General features: G+C 46.8%; 1 protein-coding gene across 3 annotated transcripts in view; it reads right to left on the bottom strand.

Annotated features, from left to right (window-relative positions):
- XYLB (xylulokinase) overlaps window positions 1-15024 on the bottom strand; it is a 145626-nt gene extending 130602 nt beyond the window's left edge. Inside the window, exons 1-3 of one of the 3 annotated variants that reach the window (XM_034759948.1) lie at window positions 14836-15024; window positions 9475-9557; window positions 504-573 (exon numbers count right to left, since the gene is read on the bottom strand). In XM_034759948.1, coding sequence (XP_034615839.1) covers window positions 504-573; window positions 9475-9557; window positions 14836-14889 — 207 coding nt within the window. In that variant the 5' untranslated portion in view covers window positions 14890-15024. The remainder of the gene's footprint in view (window positions 1-503; window positions 574-9474; window positions 9558-14835) is intronic. The other 2 variants (XM_034759947.1, XM_034759949.1) reach the window with 2 other exon arrangements.
- Window positions 15025-15033: the final 9 nt, after the last annotated feature.

The following is a 15033-nucleotide window of genomic DNA, read 5'->3' on the forward strand; positions in this document are numbered from 1 at the left end:
TGGGATCGATTTATCGCGTCTAGACAAGACACGATAAATCGATCCCAGAAGATCGATTGCTTACCGCCGGACCCGGAGGTAAGTGTAGACCTACCCAAAGACAGCAAACAAAGAATGTTTTCCTAATTAAAAAAAGAAGGAGAATGGGCCAAATTCTATCCAGCAGATGCAATATTCTGCAATATTCAGCAGGGCTGAAATGGGTTCAAAATCAGTTATGAAAGAACTTCTATTTTTCATGCATCTAGTATTAAAAATAATGGAGAGTGAAGAAACAAAAGCATAACAATTTAAGAACTCCAGCTTCACTTGTTCATGATGTGAAAATTTCCATTTCAAAGAGATAGATCTGCATGCAAAAGAAATAGAAAACAAGCAAACGAAACACCTTAGCTTGAATGGAAATCTTAATTGCTGCTCATAATTATAATCCTGAGTTAAGAAGATGAATCATATAATAACACAAATATACTCAGGCAACCAAAATTAAAACATGTTCTGACCTTGACCCACATTAACACAGGAGAAGTCACTGTCAGCTTATCACTGTGGACGTGGACGCCGCAATGAGTCCTGCAGAAAGACAATATTTTCTCTTGAGGTGGGAGGAGAACCTGTCTTTTTTTCCACATTTGGTCATTTTTCCCCCTCCAAGCAGTTTTTTCACATGATCATTTATGATCAAAGAGCACACGGTACTATTTAGTACACAGCAAGGATAAAAACAAAAGTTAGAAAGCTCAGCCTGCTCTTTGGAACTAACATTTTGATATTTTGACTAGTCACAGGGAAAAAAAATAAAGTCCCTGATCCTGCAGTGAGATCTAAGAGGACAGACTCCTACATTTGCCCAGTACTTTGAAATCACTGAGGTTCTGCATAGGTGGAAGGGTCTGTCTGTACAGATCTCATGCAGCAGTAAACTCTTGGTCTTTTATATTCATGCTGGTGTCCTACAAGGCAATTTGACACTAAAAGCAAAATACCCACACAAAGACTATCCAAAGTGAGCCCTTGTCTACAGTACAAATTACTTTGATACATCTTACATCGCTCAGGGGTGTGAATAATCCACACCCCTGAGCGACAAAAGTTATACCGACCTAAGTGCCAGTGTAGACAGTGCTATATTGGTGGGAGAGCTTCTCCCGCTGACATAGCTACCACCTCTCGTGGAGCAGGAGTTATTAAGCCGACGGGAGAGCTCTCTCCTGTAGGCTTAGAGCGTTTTCACAGAAGCACTACAGTGGCATAGCTGCATCGGTGCAGCTGCACCACCGTAAATGATGTAGTGTAGACAAAGCCTTAGGCCTGGTCTACACTACGAGTTTAGATCGAATTTAGCAGCGTTAAATCTAATTAAGCCTGGACACATCCACACGACAAAGCCCTTTTTTTCGACTTAAAAGGCCCTTTAAACCGGTTTCTTTACTCCACCTCCGACGAGGGGATTAGCGCGGAAATCGGCCTTTCCGGATCGGATTTGGAGTAGTGTGGATGGAATTCAACGGTATTGGCCTCTGGGAGCTATCCCAGAGTGCCTCATTGTGACCACTCTGGACAGCACTCTCAACTCAGATGCACTGACCAGGTACACAGGAAAAGCCCCACGAACTTTTGAATTTCATTTCCTGTTTGCCCAGCGTGGAGAGCACAGGTGATCACGCAGAGCTCATCAGCACAGGTAACCATGATGGAGTCCCAGGATCGCAAAAGAGCTCCAGCATGGACCGAACGGGAGGTACGGGATCTGCTCACCATATGGGGAGATGAATCAGTGCTAGCTGAACTCTGTTGCAGTAAATGAAATGGCAAAATATTAGAAAAAGTCTCAAAGGCCATGAAGGACAGAGGCCGAAACAGGGACGCACAGCAGTGCCGCGTGAAAATTAAGGAGCTAAGGCAAGCCTACCACAAAGCCAGAGAGGCAAAGGGAAGGTCTGGGGCAGAGCCGCAGACATGCCGCTTCTACGCGGCGCTGCATGCCATGCTAGGGGGTGCAGCCACCACTACCCCAACCGTGTGCTTTGACTCCATCAATGGAGAAGCACGCAACAGGGAAGCGGGTTTGGGGTACGAGGAAGATGATGATGAAGACAATGAAGATAGCTCACAGCAAGGAAGCGGAGAAACCAGTTTCCCCAACAGCCAGGATATGTTTATCATCCTGGACCTGGAACCAGTAACCCCCGAACTCACCCAAGGCATGCTCCCAGAGCCTGAGGGCGCACAAGGGACCTCTGGTGAGTGTACCTTTGTAAATATTACACATGGTTTAAAAGCAAGCGAGTTTAATGATTAATGATTATTTTGCCCTGGCAATCGCGGCCAGTACAGCTACTGGAAAAGTCTGTTAACGTGTACGGGGATGGAGCGGAAATCCTCCAGGGACATCTCCAGAAAGCTCTCCTTGATTGTCAAGGCTTCTTCCCCACTCTGAACTTTAGAGTACAGATATGGGGGCCTGCATGAAAACTTCTAAGCTTAACTACCAGCTTAGATCTGGGCCGCTGCCACCACTCCCAATGTGCTAATTCCCTTCCCTGGTAGCCTTGAGAGACTCTTCACCAATTCCCTAGTGAATACAGATCCAAACCCCTTGCATCTTAAAACAAGGAGAAATTAACCATCCCCCTCCTTTCTCCCACCAACTCCTGGTGGATCAAGATCCAACCCCCTCGGATCTAAAAACAAGAAAAATCAATCAGGTTCTTAAAAAGAAGGCTTTTAATTAAAGAAAAAAGTAAAAATCATCTGTGTAAAATCAGGATGGAAAATAACTTCACAGGGTAATCAAACTTAAAGAGCCCAGAGGACCCCCCTCTAGCTTTAGGTTCAAAGTTACAGCAATCAGAGGTAAACACCCTAGCAAAAGGTACATTTACAAGTTGAGAAAACAAAGATAAACTAACACGCCTTGCCTGGCTGTTTACTTACAAGTTTGAAATATGAGAGACTTGTTCAGAAAGATTTGGAGAGCATGGATTGATGCCTGGTCCCTCTCAGTCCCAAGAGCGAACTCCCACCAAAACAAAGAGCACAAACTAAAGCCTTCCCCCCACCAAGATTTGAAAGTATCTTGTCCCCTTATTGGTCCTTTGGGTCAGGTGTCAGCCAGGTTACCTGAGCTTCTTAACCCTTTATAGGTAAAAGGATTTTGGAGTCTCTGGCCAGGAGGGATTTTATAGTATTGTACACAGGAGGGCTGTTACCCTTCCCTTTATAGTTATCACATTGATGTACTCCCAAAGCCTTTGCAAAAGGTTTCTGGGGAGGTCTGCCTTATCCCGTCCACCATGGTAGGACACTTTACCACGCCAGGTCTGGAATCATTGCATAACAAAGCATGGCAGCATATGGTCCCTGTGTTTGCTGGCATGCAGACAACATCCATTCCTTTTTATCCTCAGGAGAGTGATATCATTCACGGTCACCTGGTTGAAATGGGGTGATTTTATTAAGGGGACATTCAGAGGTGCCCATTCCTGCTCGGCTGAACAGACATATTCCCCGCTGTTAGCCACGCGGTGGGGGGAGGGGTGAAGTGATCATCCCAGAGAATTGGGTGTGGGGGGAGGGGGGAATTAGTTGGGTTTGTACTGCATGTTAACCCGGAAACCGCAGCCCCTCCTTTTACATTGCAAACCCATTTTAAATGGCCAACCCAACGGGTGCTTGGTATGGGAAATGAGGGCGCTGCTGTTTGAAACCAGTCCCGCATGTTATGAAGGTTAAAAAAGCCAAAAGACTGTGGCTTACCATGGCTGCCTGCAAGCCGAATTCTGTTGCCTGGCACTGCGTGAGTGATCTCTCACACCAAACCGGCAGGCCCTCAATATAAGAGGAAAAATGCGACCTTGTAACGAAAGCACACGTGCTGTGTAATGTGAACAGCAAAATTTTATGTGAAAGAGTGTACCCATTGTTCTCTAAAATGTGTTTCCCTTCTCCACCAGCTGCAAATGTTTCTCCTTCGCAGAGGCTAGTGAAGATTAGAAGGAGAAAATGGCGGACTCGGGATGATATGTTCTCAGAGCTCCAGATGTCCTCCATGCTGACAGAGCACAGCAGAATGCATGGAGACAGTCAATGTCAGAGTGCAGAAAAGCACAATATGAACGAGAGGAGAGGTGGCGGGCTGAATCACGGGCTGAAGAGAGCAAGTGGCAGGCTGAAGAGGATAGGTGGCGTCAGATTGCTGACAGAAGGCAAGAGTCGATGCTCCGGCTGCTGGAGCATCAAACTGTTATGTTCCAGCGTATGTTTGAGCTGCAGGAAAGGCAGCAGGAGCAGAGACCGCCGCTACAGCCCCTGTGTAACCAACAGTCCTTCTCCCCAAGTTAAATAGCCTTCTCACCCAGACGCTCAAGAACGCGGTGGGGGGGCCTCTGGTCACCCAGCCACTCTACCCCAGATGATTGCCCAAGCATCAGAAGGCTGGCCTTCAATAAGAGTTAAAGTTTTAAACTGCACTGTGTCCTTGTCCTTCACTCCTCCCCCACCCCTCCCGGGCTACCTTGGCAGTTATCCCCCTAGTTATGTGATGAATTAATAAAGAATATATGAATGTGAAGTAACAATGACTTTATTGCCTCTGCAAGTGGTGCTCGAAGGGGAGAGGGGAGGGTGGTTAGCTTACATGGAAGTAGAGTGAACTGGGGGGGGGGGGGAAGGGGGGTTCATCAAGGAGATACAAACAGAAGTTTCACACCGTAGCCTGGCCAGTCACAAAACTGGTTTTCAAAGCTTCTCTGATGCACACCGCACTCTGCTGTACTCTTCTAACCGCCCTGGTCTCTGGCTGTGCGTAATCAGCAGCAAGGCGATTTGCCTCAACCTCCCACCCCGCCATAAAGGTCTCCCCCTTACTCTGACAGATATTGTGGAGCGCACAGCAAGCAGCAATAAAAATTGGAATATTGGTTTCGCTGAGGTCTATCCGTGTCAGTAAACTGTGCCAGTGCGCTTTTAAACGTCCAAATGCACATTCTACCACCATTCTGCACTTGCTCAGTCTATAGTTGAACAGGTCCTGACTACTGTCCAGGCTGCCTGTGTACGGCTTCATGAGCCATGGCATTAAGGGGTAGGCTGGGTCCCCAAGGATACCTATAGGCATTTCAACATCCCCAATGGTTATTTTCTGGTCCAGGAAGAAAGTCCCTTCCTCCAGCTTTTGAAACAGACCAGAGTTCCTGAAGACGCGAGCATCATGTACCTTTCCCGGCCATCCCACGTTGATGTTAGTGAAACGTCCCTTGTGATCCACCAGGGCTTGCAGCACCATTGAAAAGTACCCCTTGCGGTTTATGTACTCGGTGGCTTGGTGCTTCGGTGACAAGATAGGGATATGGGTTCCGTCTATCGCCCCACCACAGTTAGGGAATCCCATTGCAGTAAAGCCATCCACTATGACCTGCACGTTTCCCAGAGTCACTACCCTTGATATCAGCAGGTCTTTGATTGCGTTGGCTACTTGGATCACAGTAGCCCCCACAGTAGATTTGCCCACTCCAAATTGATTCCCGACTGACCGGTAGCCGTCTGGCGTTGCAGGCTTCCACGGGGCTATCGCCACTCGCTTCTCAACTGTGAGGGCTGCTCTCATCCTGGTATTCTGGCGCTTCAGGGCAGGGGAAAGCAAGTCACAAAGTTCCATGAAAGTGCCCTTACGCATGCGAAAGTTTTGCAGCCACTGGGAATCGTCCCACACCTGCAACACGATGCGGTCCCACTAGTCTGTGCTTGTTTCCCGGGCCCAGAATCGGCATTCCATGGCATGAACCTGCCCCAGTAACACCATGATTTGCACATTGCTGGGGCCCGTACTTTGTGAGAGGTCTATGTCCATGTCAATTTCTTCATCACTCTCGTCGCCGCACTGCAATCGCCTCCTCGCCTGGTTTTCCTTCGGCATGTTCTGGCTCTGCATATACTCCAGGACAATGCGCATGGTGTTCATAGTGCTCATAATTGCCACGGTGATTTGAGCAGGCTCCATGATCCCAGTGCTATGGTGTCTGGGCTGAAAAAAGGCACAAAACTATTGTCTGACAGAGGGAGGAAGGGAGGGGCGAGTGACGACATGGCTTACAGGGAATTAAAATCAACAAAGGTGGTTGTGCATCAGGGAGAAACACAACTGTCACACAGAATGGCCCCCCCAAAGATTGGGCTCAAAACCCTGGGTTTAGCAGGCCGTTGATTTCACGGAGGGAGGGGGAAGCAAATGAATACAGAACAAATCTGGTCCATCTATCTTTTACATCTTAGGCTGGCAGCAGACGGTGCAGCATGACTGATAGCCATCAGCATCTTCTGGGTGCTTGGCAGAAGATGATGCATTACGATTGCTAGCCATCATCGTCAAGACAGTGCAATAGGACTGCCGGCAGGACTGAGTCTCCAGGAGACAAAACATGTCTGCCCAGGCGCCTCTGACCGAACTCACTGAGGAGTACGACGACGATGGATACCAGTCGTAATACAACATCGGCTACCAGTCATACTGCACCGTCTACTGCCAAAAGGCAATTAGCTGCTGCTGTGTAGCAATGCAGTACCACGTCTGCTGGCACCCAGATGACATATGGTGACAGTGAGCTGAGCTGAGCTGAGCGGGCTCCATGCTTGCCATGGTATGTCGTCTGCACAGGTAACCCAGGAAAAAAGGCGCGAAACGATTGTCTGCCGTTGCTCTCACGGAGGGGAGGGAGGCCTGATGACATGTACCCAGAATCCCCTGTGACACTGTTTTTGCCTCATCAGGCACTGGGATCTCAACCCAGAATTCCAATGGGCGGCAGAGACAGTGCAACGCTCCGGAAGTCAATGCTAGCCTCAGTACTGTGGACGCGGTCCGCCGACTTAATGCACTTAGAGCATTTTATGTGGGGACACACACAATTGACTGTATAAAAACGATTTCTATAAAACCGGCTTCTATAAATTCGACCTAATTTCGTAGTGTAGACATACCCTTAGTGTGCAAAATGTACATGTGCATGATACTTTATGTCACAGTTCAGGGCAACTGCACCTGTATCTCCCCTTGGTGGTGCAGTGAAGGCACCAACTCTCAGGCTTCCAGCTCCCCAGTTGTTGCCTCTCTTGGATGGAGACATCTGTCTCTCTCCCTTCTGACCTACAGTTCCTTGCCTTCACCGCATATTTCCCAGCCTAAATGTTCTGCCTAAACAAACCTGCTTGCTTTCTCTTTAGAGACTGATAAGAGTGATTGCTACAGATATAAGTGCCACACAGAGTTTTCTAAGCAGGCCTACTTTATTCTTAAGGTACAAAGCATTTCAGAGAAAACATATTAAAAACAATAAAAGAATCTATACGCATGCTAATTAGCCTACCAGAGTACATCCCAACTCTAGCATGGGTTCTGACAGGATAAGTCCTTCAACACCTCCACCCACCCTAAGGGAGTCCTTTTGGTTACAAGTTCATCACAGCTTCAGCTGAGAACAAGCACACTCGTACAATGTTCAGCTCCCTTTTAGTTCAGGGGTCTCTGAACTGGAGTTTCCAGAAGTAGGTAATTAGTACACAATGGGTCTCTCCCTCCAGGGCATATCTTCAAAAGGTTGGCTTCAGAGGGTGAATTTGCATTCCCATCACCCCAAGCAATTTCCTAGGGAATCCACATGTTTTGTTCCAAAAAGACTTTCTGAAGTTCCTAATATCTTCCAGATATTGCATTAATCTTGTCTTCCTGATAAAGAAGTACCATACAATCTCACAATAGTACATAAATATTTGCATTCTAATACAGGTCTGTCGCATCTTACCCGCATTTAACATGCACGATTTCAGCTTTACGCGGTCCGCAAAAAAAAAAAAAGAGAGAGAAAAATAACAATTTTAATATTGTACCTGTAGTGAGGGCGATTCCACCCGCTATTACACTCAATGTAATTTTGACTATACGTGATTTTCGCTTTACGCGCTGACTGTGGAACGTAACCCCAGAGTAAGATGCGACAGACCTGTACAATGTACCCCAAAGCTATTAAAATTCAATAAGGTTTAACTTAATTCAATAAAATTCATTCAAGATATTATAGGATATTGTCAGTCTGCCACACGTTACCCCTACTTCAGCTGTTTGTGATTATTAAATTTACTCCTATAAATTGAGTAAGTGCATATGCAAACAGCTAATCCGGCACCTAAATCCTGTTCTTAAATAAAGGACATGGAGTTTTTGATGCACCAATTAAACTTAATCTGTCAGTCATAACACCTTCTAAACTTCCTAATGTTTACTATGAATGGTTTCACATCACAGCATGGGTGAAATCCACTTCTTGCCATATAAAATTTGAGCAAGCAGGTTTTGTGCAAAAAGTCTGTGAGCTTGCAGGATGGAATGTATACACTCCAGACCACAGATTGGAGTAACAGGCACTGCCCTCCTACATCCCCTGAGAGCATTTTTGATCAATGGATCTGCTCCAGCATATTTCCAAAGGTCCCTTCCAAACCTTATTTGGTGTTGGCATAGCACCCCCGTACCAAACACAAAGGCAGTATTTTCAACCCTCAATTTTCAAAAATCATGAGCCATCCCCAAAAAACTCATGAGATTGACTTAAAAATCAGGTTTCAGAGTAACAGCCGTGTTAGTCTTTATCCGCAAAAAGAAGAACAGGAGTACTTGTGGCACCTTAGAGACTAACAAATTTATTAGAGCATAAGCTTTCGTGGACTACAGCCCACCTCTAAGGTGCCACAAGTACTCCTGTTCTTCTTTTTTTTAAAATCAGGAGCTTTTTAAAAAATTAGGGGGTACTTGGTATTTGCTTTTTGGTTTCTGGTCTTTTAGAATGCACTCATTTCATGTTTTCAAGTTTTTTGCCACAACCATGAAAGCTAAAATCTTTCTTTCTTAAATGAAAGCTGAGATTCTCCTGCAATCAGAGGATTCCAGGAGCTGAGGCGTTAAGAAAAGCACTAAATATCACAAGAGTTTACATCACCTTTGCAGTGTTGCCAAATACCACACACAGAGAGAAGCTGGAAACTCTGTTCATGCCTCCACACTCAGTAGATCCATGGGGTGTAACTGGAGTGAAGGCCCTTCAAAAGGTACACCACATTGGACCGATCACACCACACTAACTCAGGGGTAGGCAACCTATGGCACACATGCCAAAGGTGGCACGCAAGCTGATTTTCATTGGCACTCACACTGCTTGGGTCCTGGCCACTGGTCCGGGGGCCTTTGCATTTTAATTTAATTTTAAATGAAGCTTCTTAAACATTTTAAAAACCTTATTTACTTTACATACAACAATAGTTTAGTTATATATTATAGACTTATAGAAAGAGACCTTCTAAAAATGTTAAAATGTATTACTGGCACGCAAAACCTTAAATTAAAGTGAATAAATGAAGACTCAGCACACAACTTCTGAAAGGTTGACGACCCTTGCACTAACTGAATAAAATTCAAAAACATACCCAAATTCCGGAAGATCTTTGTCGAAATGAATGTTATCCTCATAGATGACTCTCAGCTGCTCATCAATGGCAATAACTTTAAGCTGAAAGAAATCAAAAGTGCACAAAAAGTAGGCCTACATTTTCAAAAGGAGGATGATTTGTAAAGAGTGGGTTCTCAGCAATTTCTGAAAACCAGACCCCCTCAAGGTGTCTCAAGTTGGGCACCCAAAATTACTATAAGCACTAGCGAGAGTTACAGCTCTGCTCCAACTACAGGAACTTTGACATCTATGCCAGATCACTTGTGGCATGAAGGAGAAGAGCTACAATAAGGACAATAAGCAGTGCCACATAAAAACCAAAGAGTTGAAGCAGGCATACGAGAAGGCAAGGGAGGCAAATAGTCATTCTGGTGCGGAGCTGCAGACATGCCACTTCTACAAGGAACTGCATGCCATCCTCAGTGGCAAACCCTCCTCCACCACCAAGCTCCCATGGATACTTTGGGGGCTGGAGTCAGAGGCCACCAGAGTGAACCCCAAGGATGATGTGCTGGAGGAGGAATGGAGGAGGAGAAGGATGGGGGAGAGGTGACAGAGAGATCCAATAGCATGGCAAGCCAGGACCTCTTTTTGACTCCTGAGCAGTCTAGCCACTCTCAGCACTCCAACTATGGTGAGTCTGATGCAGGGGAGGGAACCTCTGGTAAGTACTCACTTTGCTTCAATATTGCATGGACACATATCCTCATGTACTACTTTTTTAATCAAGCTAGAAGAGGTAGTAAAATAACCAATACAGGTACAGTTGCTATCTGCTTCTCATTCCCCTGTACAGCTAGGCAGAGGGGGCCCTGCGGAACGATTTGTTTATGCACACCGGGATGTCCCGTGAATCCTCCATAAAGATCTCTAGGAAACTTTCCTGGAGGTAATCTGCAATCCTTTGCCAACAGTATCTTGGGAGGGCTGCCTTGTTTCTCGCCCTGCAGTAGGACACTTTGCCATGCCACTCGGCAATTACTTCAGCAAGCACCATTGCAGCACACAGGTTAGCAGCATATGGACCTGGTCTGCAGCCAGACGCATGCAGGAGCTGCTCCCTTGAAGCCTTGGTTACCCTCAGGAGTGAGATATCAACTACGATCACCACTGCCTGTGGAAAATGGTGCCACATGTATCTTCTGGGGCTGCAGCAATACCCAAGGCGCTCCACCCCATGGGAGATTAAACATAATGACAGCCCCACATATACCCAGCTGTGAGAGCCCCATTGATGTATATGCTTGTGAATTCCCTGTTCCTTCCTCTTTAAAGATACTTTACCATGTATGTATGAAGTTTACCTCAGCGTTACATACGTATGTTTGCATGGATGTGGAATAAAAATCTACTTATGGAAACAGAATGAATCTTTATTATGCTCCACAATATGGTGACCGATTGCTGTCATCTGTGAATGACAGTAATAGGTGCATTTGCCTTGTTACAGTAGTGCACACACACCAATCGTTACAGGGTTCATAGCACAGTGCCAAAAAACAATGCCAGGCTCAACATATTACAGCAACACACATTACTGTGACTCAGTGTTAAAATGCTCCTTCAAAACCTCCCTGAGCTGAATAGGTCCCCCATTGAGCCTCTCTTATAGCCCTGATATCTGGTTACTCAAATTCAGCATGCAGCTATGACCATAGGGATATTTTCCTCACTGAAGTTTAACCTCCTGAGACAGCGCTAGCGACCCTTCAAACAGCCAAAGGCACACTCAATAGTCATTCTGCACCTGTTGAGCCTGTCGTTGAAGTGCTCCTTACTGATGTCAAGATGGCTGGTCATGAGCCACGGGAACAAGGGGAAGGCTGGGTATCCCAGGATCACTATTGCCATTTCCACATCCCCAGTGGTAATCCTCTGGTCTGGAAAGAAAGTCCCTGCTTGCAGCTTCCTGTACAGACCTATATTCCTAAAGATGCGTGTGTCATGCATCTTCCCTGACCAGCCCATGTTGATGTTGGCTAAATGACCCCAGTGATCCATCAGTGCTTGCAATACCATAGAAAAGTAGTTCTTTCTGTTGATGTACTCCGTGGCAAGGTGGTCTGTGGCCAAAATAGGGATATGTATGCTATCTATCGCCCCTCCGCAGTTAGGGAACCCCATTGCTGAAAAACCATCCACTATTTCATGCACATTACCCAGAGTCACAGTCCTTTTTAGTAGGAGTCAATGGCCCTGCACACTTGCATCACAGCAACCCTCACAGTGAATTTCCTGACTCCAAATTGATTTGTGACTGATCAGTAGCAGTCAGGCATTGTCAGCTTCCACACAGCAATTGCCACTCACTTCTCCACAGTGAGTGCATCTCTCATTTTAGTGTCTCTACACCGGAGGACTGGGGCGAATTCCGCACACAAATCCAGGAAGTGGCCTTGCGCATCGGAAAGTTCTGCAGCCACTGCCCATACCTATATAACAATGCAATCCTACCATTGAGTGCTTGTTTCTCAAGCCTGGAACCAACAGTCCACCATGTGCAGCCACTCTGTGAATGCCAACAGCAATCTTGAATTGTTTCTTTCCATGGCAAACAGCAAAGCAGACACCAAGGTATCATCATCAGAGTCACAGCTCATTAAATATTACAGGATCAGGCACTTTGTGCTCATAATGCTCATAACAATACTGGAGAGCAGTCCAGGACCCATACTTTCTGACAGAGATGGCAGGCGCACAGGTTACAGGGGCTGTTTAAAAGTGGTGTAAAACGTAGTAAGATGCACATTGAATGATGGGATGAGGAAACTACATAATGGGACGCTGAACCTGACTCCAGGAAGCATTGCACAACCTTTCCAAAATACCCTTTGGTAGATGGTGGCGAGTTGGATAGCTACCCACGGAGCACTGCTCTCTGTGTTGATGCAAGAGCTGCTACTGTGGATGCACTCCACCGACAAAAGGAGCTTAGTGTGGACATGCAACAGAGGTTTTATTACAGCAGTAGCTGAACGTCGATGTAACTTATGTCGACTTAACTTTGTAGTGTAGACAAGGCCTAGGTCTGTAGCTGTTACAGCTTCAAAGAAAAGCTCAAAAATGTAAACACAGTGTAAATGATGCTGAGATGAGTCTGTAGAGAGACTAGAACATAAGCACTAATAGGTGTTAATTGTCCCATTCAGCTGAGTAAGATGTTAACTCAGATGCTCAGTGATGACATTTTAAACACCAACATTGTTAACTATTTTCTCATAAGAGAGTGAGAGGGAGGATCACAGATCCAGAGTTTACAGTGTGATGTCTCAAGTTTCTGACTTTTTTCTCCAATCACAGAGCCCAGATCATATTGAAGCCCCATCAATGGGCAGACAAACTCAAGGAGCCCAGTGGAGCTCACAGAGCACACATGATCATACTTTGAACATACTTTGCACAATATACAGAGAGTAGCATATTATTCTGGCAATTCACATGGACTTAGCTTATTTTGTGGGTGGAGAGATGGAGTATGTCACCATTGATGTAGCTCCACTGCTGTTGCACTACTGCAAATCATTATTGTGTAGATAACTCCATCAGTGGAAAAAGTGACTCGCACTGGTAGAGCTTACCCTGATTTGGTAAACTATGCTGGTACAAGTCACTCTTTACACTGCTGCAGCACATCCACACTGATGGTTTGCACCAGTACAGCAACATCTGTGCTTAAATCTCCAATGTAGACAAATGCTAAATATCTTCATTAAATTAGTTCCTCAGATTTCTCAACTAGGCATGACACAAATAAGTAAATTGTGCATACCTCCAAGCAAAGTGAGACCCTACATTCCATGGCATTTCTCTGTTGGTTAGTAACACAATAATGTTGGAATGTCATATCCAATCAATTCCAACATTTCAGAGAATATTCTATGCATCCATGGGCACAACCCCATTGATTTTGGTGCAGATCAGAACACCAAAAAAGCTTGATTCAGAGGAAAATTAGGGTCCCCAGGCTGCTTGGTGCTAAGGAAGAGAAAGTTCTCTACCATCACTGACTGCTGCCTACACATATCAAAGGCAGAAGCTTAATTTTCTGCATGGGGAAACTATCTGTAGCCTGGATTCTAACAGAAATAAGAGAAGTAGGCAATGGGGGGAACACAAGGAACCACTACCATGGCGGAGGGGGACCTGAGGGGGACACAACCTCTGGCACGAAGAAAGAAGTGGCAGGAGTAATAGAAGGGCATAGAAAGGTGATACACGGAGAGTTTGGGGGAGAGAGAGAATGGAGGAATACAAGGAGTCCCTAGCGCATGCAATGAGCTCAGCCTACAGAAGCTAAGAAGTGCATAACCTTCAAGTGTGTATGCATGCTGCACAGGAGACATAAAACACCTGTGTCCAGGCAGAAATTTAACTAGTAGTTTCTACCCCTTCATCCCTTTATTTCCCTCTCTTCAGTTTGAAGGAGAGCAAGATAATGTAAAATCAGTGGGCCAAATGTGGACATTAGTACTATTGACCTTTGATTTGTAATTCCAGGAACCCAGTGAGCCAAGAACCCAGTCACAATTTCTGCTGTCTTGCAGTTTCCTGGAGATTAGCAGTTTCTATTTCGTTACCGTTACTGCATATCGGTGAAAATATTTTGCTTATTATCAAAAATATATTGCTAAAAAAAAAAAAGCAAGGAAAATAATAGATGAGAAAAGCAGACGTTATTCTAACCATTGAAGCACCGGGTTTCATAGGGGCACTGGATACAAGAGCCAAAGTCATCTACCAACAGCACTATAGGATGAAGTGCAAAAAACGTGGACACCAAGCCAAACTTTGTGCCTGCCCCCCCCCCCATGGCCCAAATCAAAATCCTGGCTCCAAACACCCCCAAACCCTGCAGCTATGAACTCTGCACTTCGCCCAGGCACGCAGTCTGCGTCACCCCTCCTCACCTGCCTCCACCCACCTTTCTTATCTACTACTACAGCAGCGGGGGCTTTTTTCCACCCGCCAGCAGGGCCCACCTCCTAGCCCAGTGGCGGGCGACAGACTGTTGCGGCTGAATCCCCCTGCGGCTGCCAGACAGACCCCCCCCGCTCACAGACGGGCCCTTCTACAGCGTGGCCCCTGCTCCGGGACCAACCCCCGGGCCCACACGCAGAGGGCGGGGATTACACTGACTGGGGAACACCCCAGGCTCTGCCACCCGGCCGGGCGGCCTCCCGAGCGCTGCTCTGTCCGCTCGCTGGGAAGGGGGCGGAAACCGGGGGCTGGGCTGGGCTCGGCCGCTTCCTCCCACAGCCGAGGGGGGTTGTGCTCAGCCGCCGGGGCTCGGGCCTGGCTGCTCCACCCGGGGGAGCGGAGCCGCCAGCCGCCCCTGTACCTGCTGGGTGCTGAAGTCCCATCCCAAGTAGCAGGGAGCTTCGGAGGCGGCCATGGTGCCGCAGCACCGGGCTGTGCGCGGGGGGCCGGCCCCTAGCTGCGCGCGCGGGCTGCCCCGCTGCCAGGCGGAGAGGCCGCACTAACCGGCAGCCGACCTCCCTCGGCTCGGCCCGGCCCCTCAGCGTGTGTGTGGGGGGGG

This window comes from Trachemys scripta, chromosome 2, assembly GCF_013100865.1.
Source record: "Trachemys scripta elegans isolate TJP31775 chromosome 2, CAS_Tse_1.0, whole genome shotgun sequence".
Classification (NCBI taxonomy): Eukaryota; Metazoa; Chordata; order Testudines; family Emydidae; genus Trachemys; species Trachemys scripta.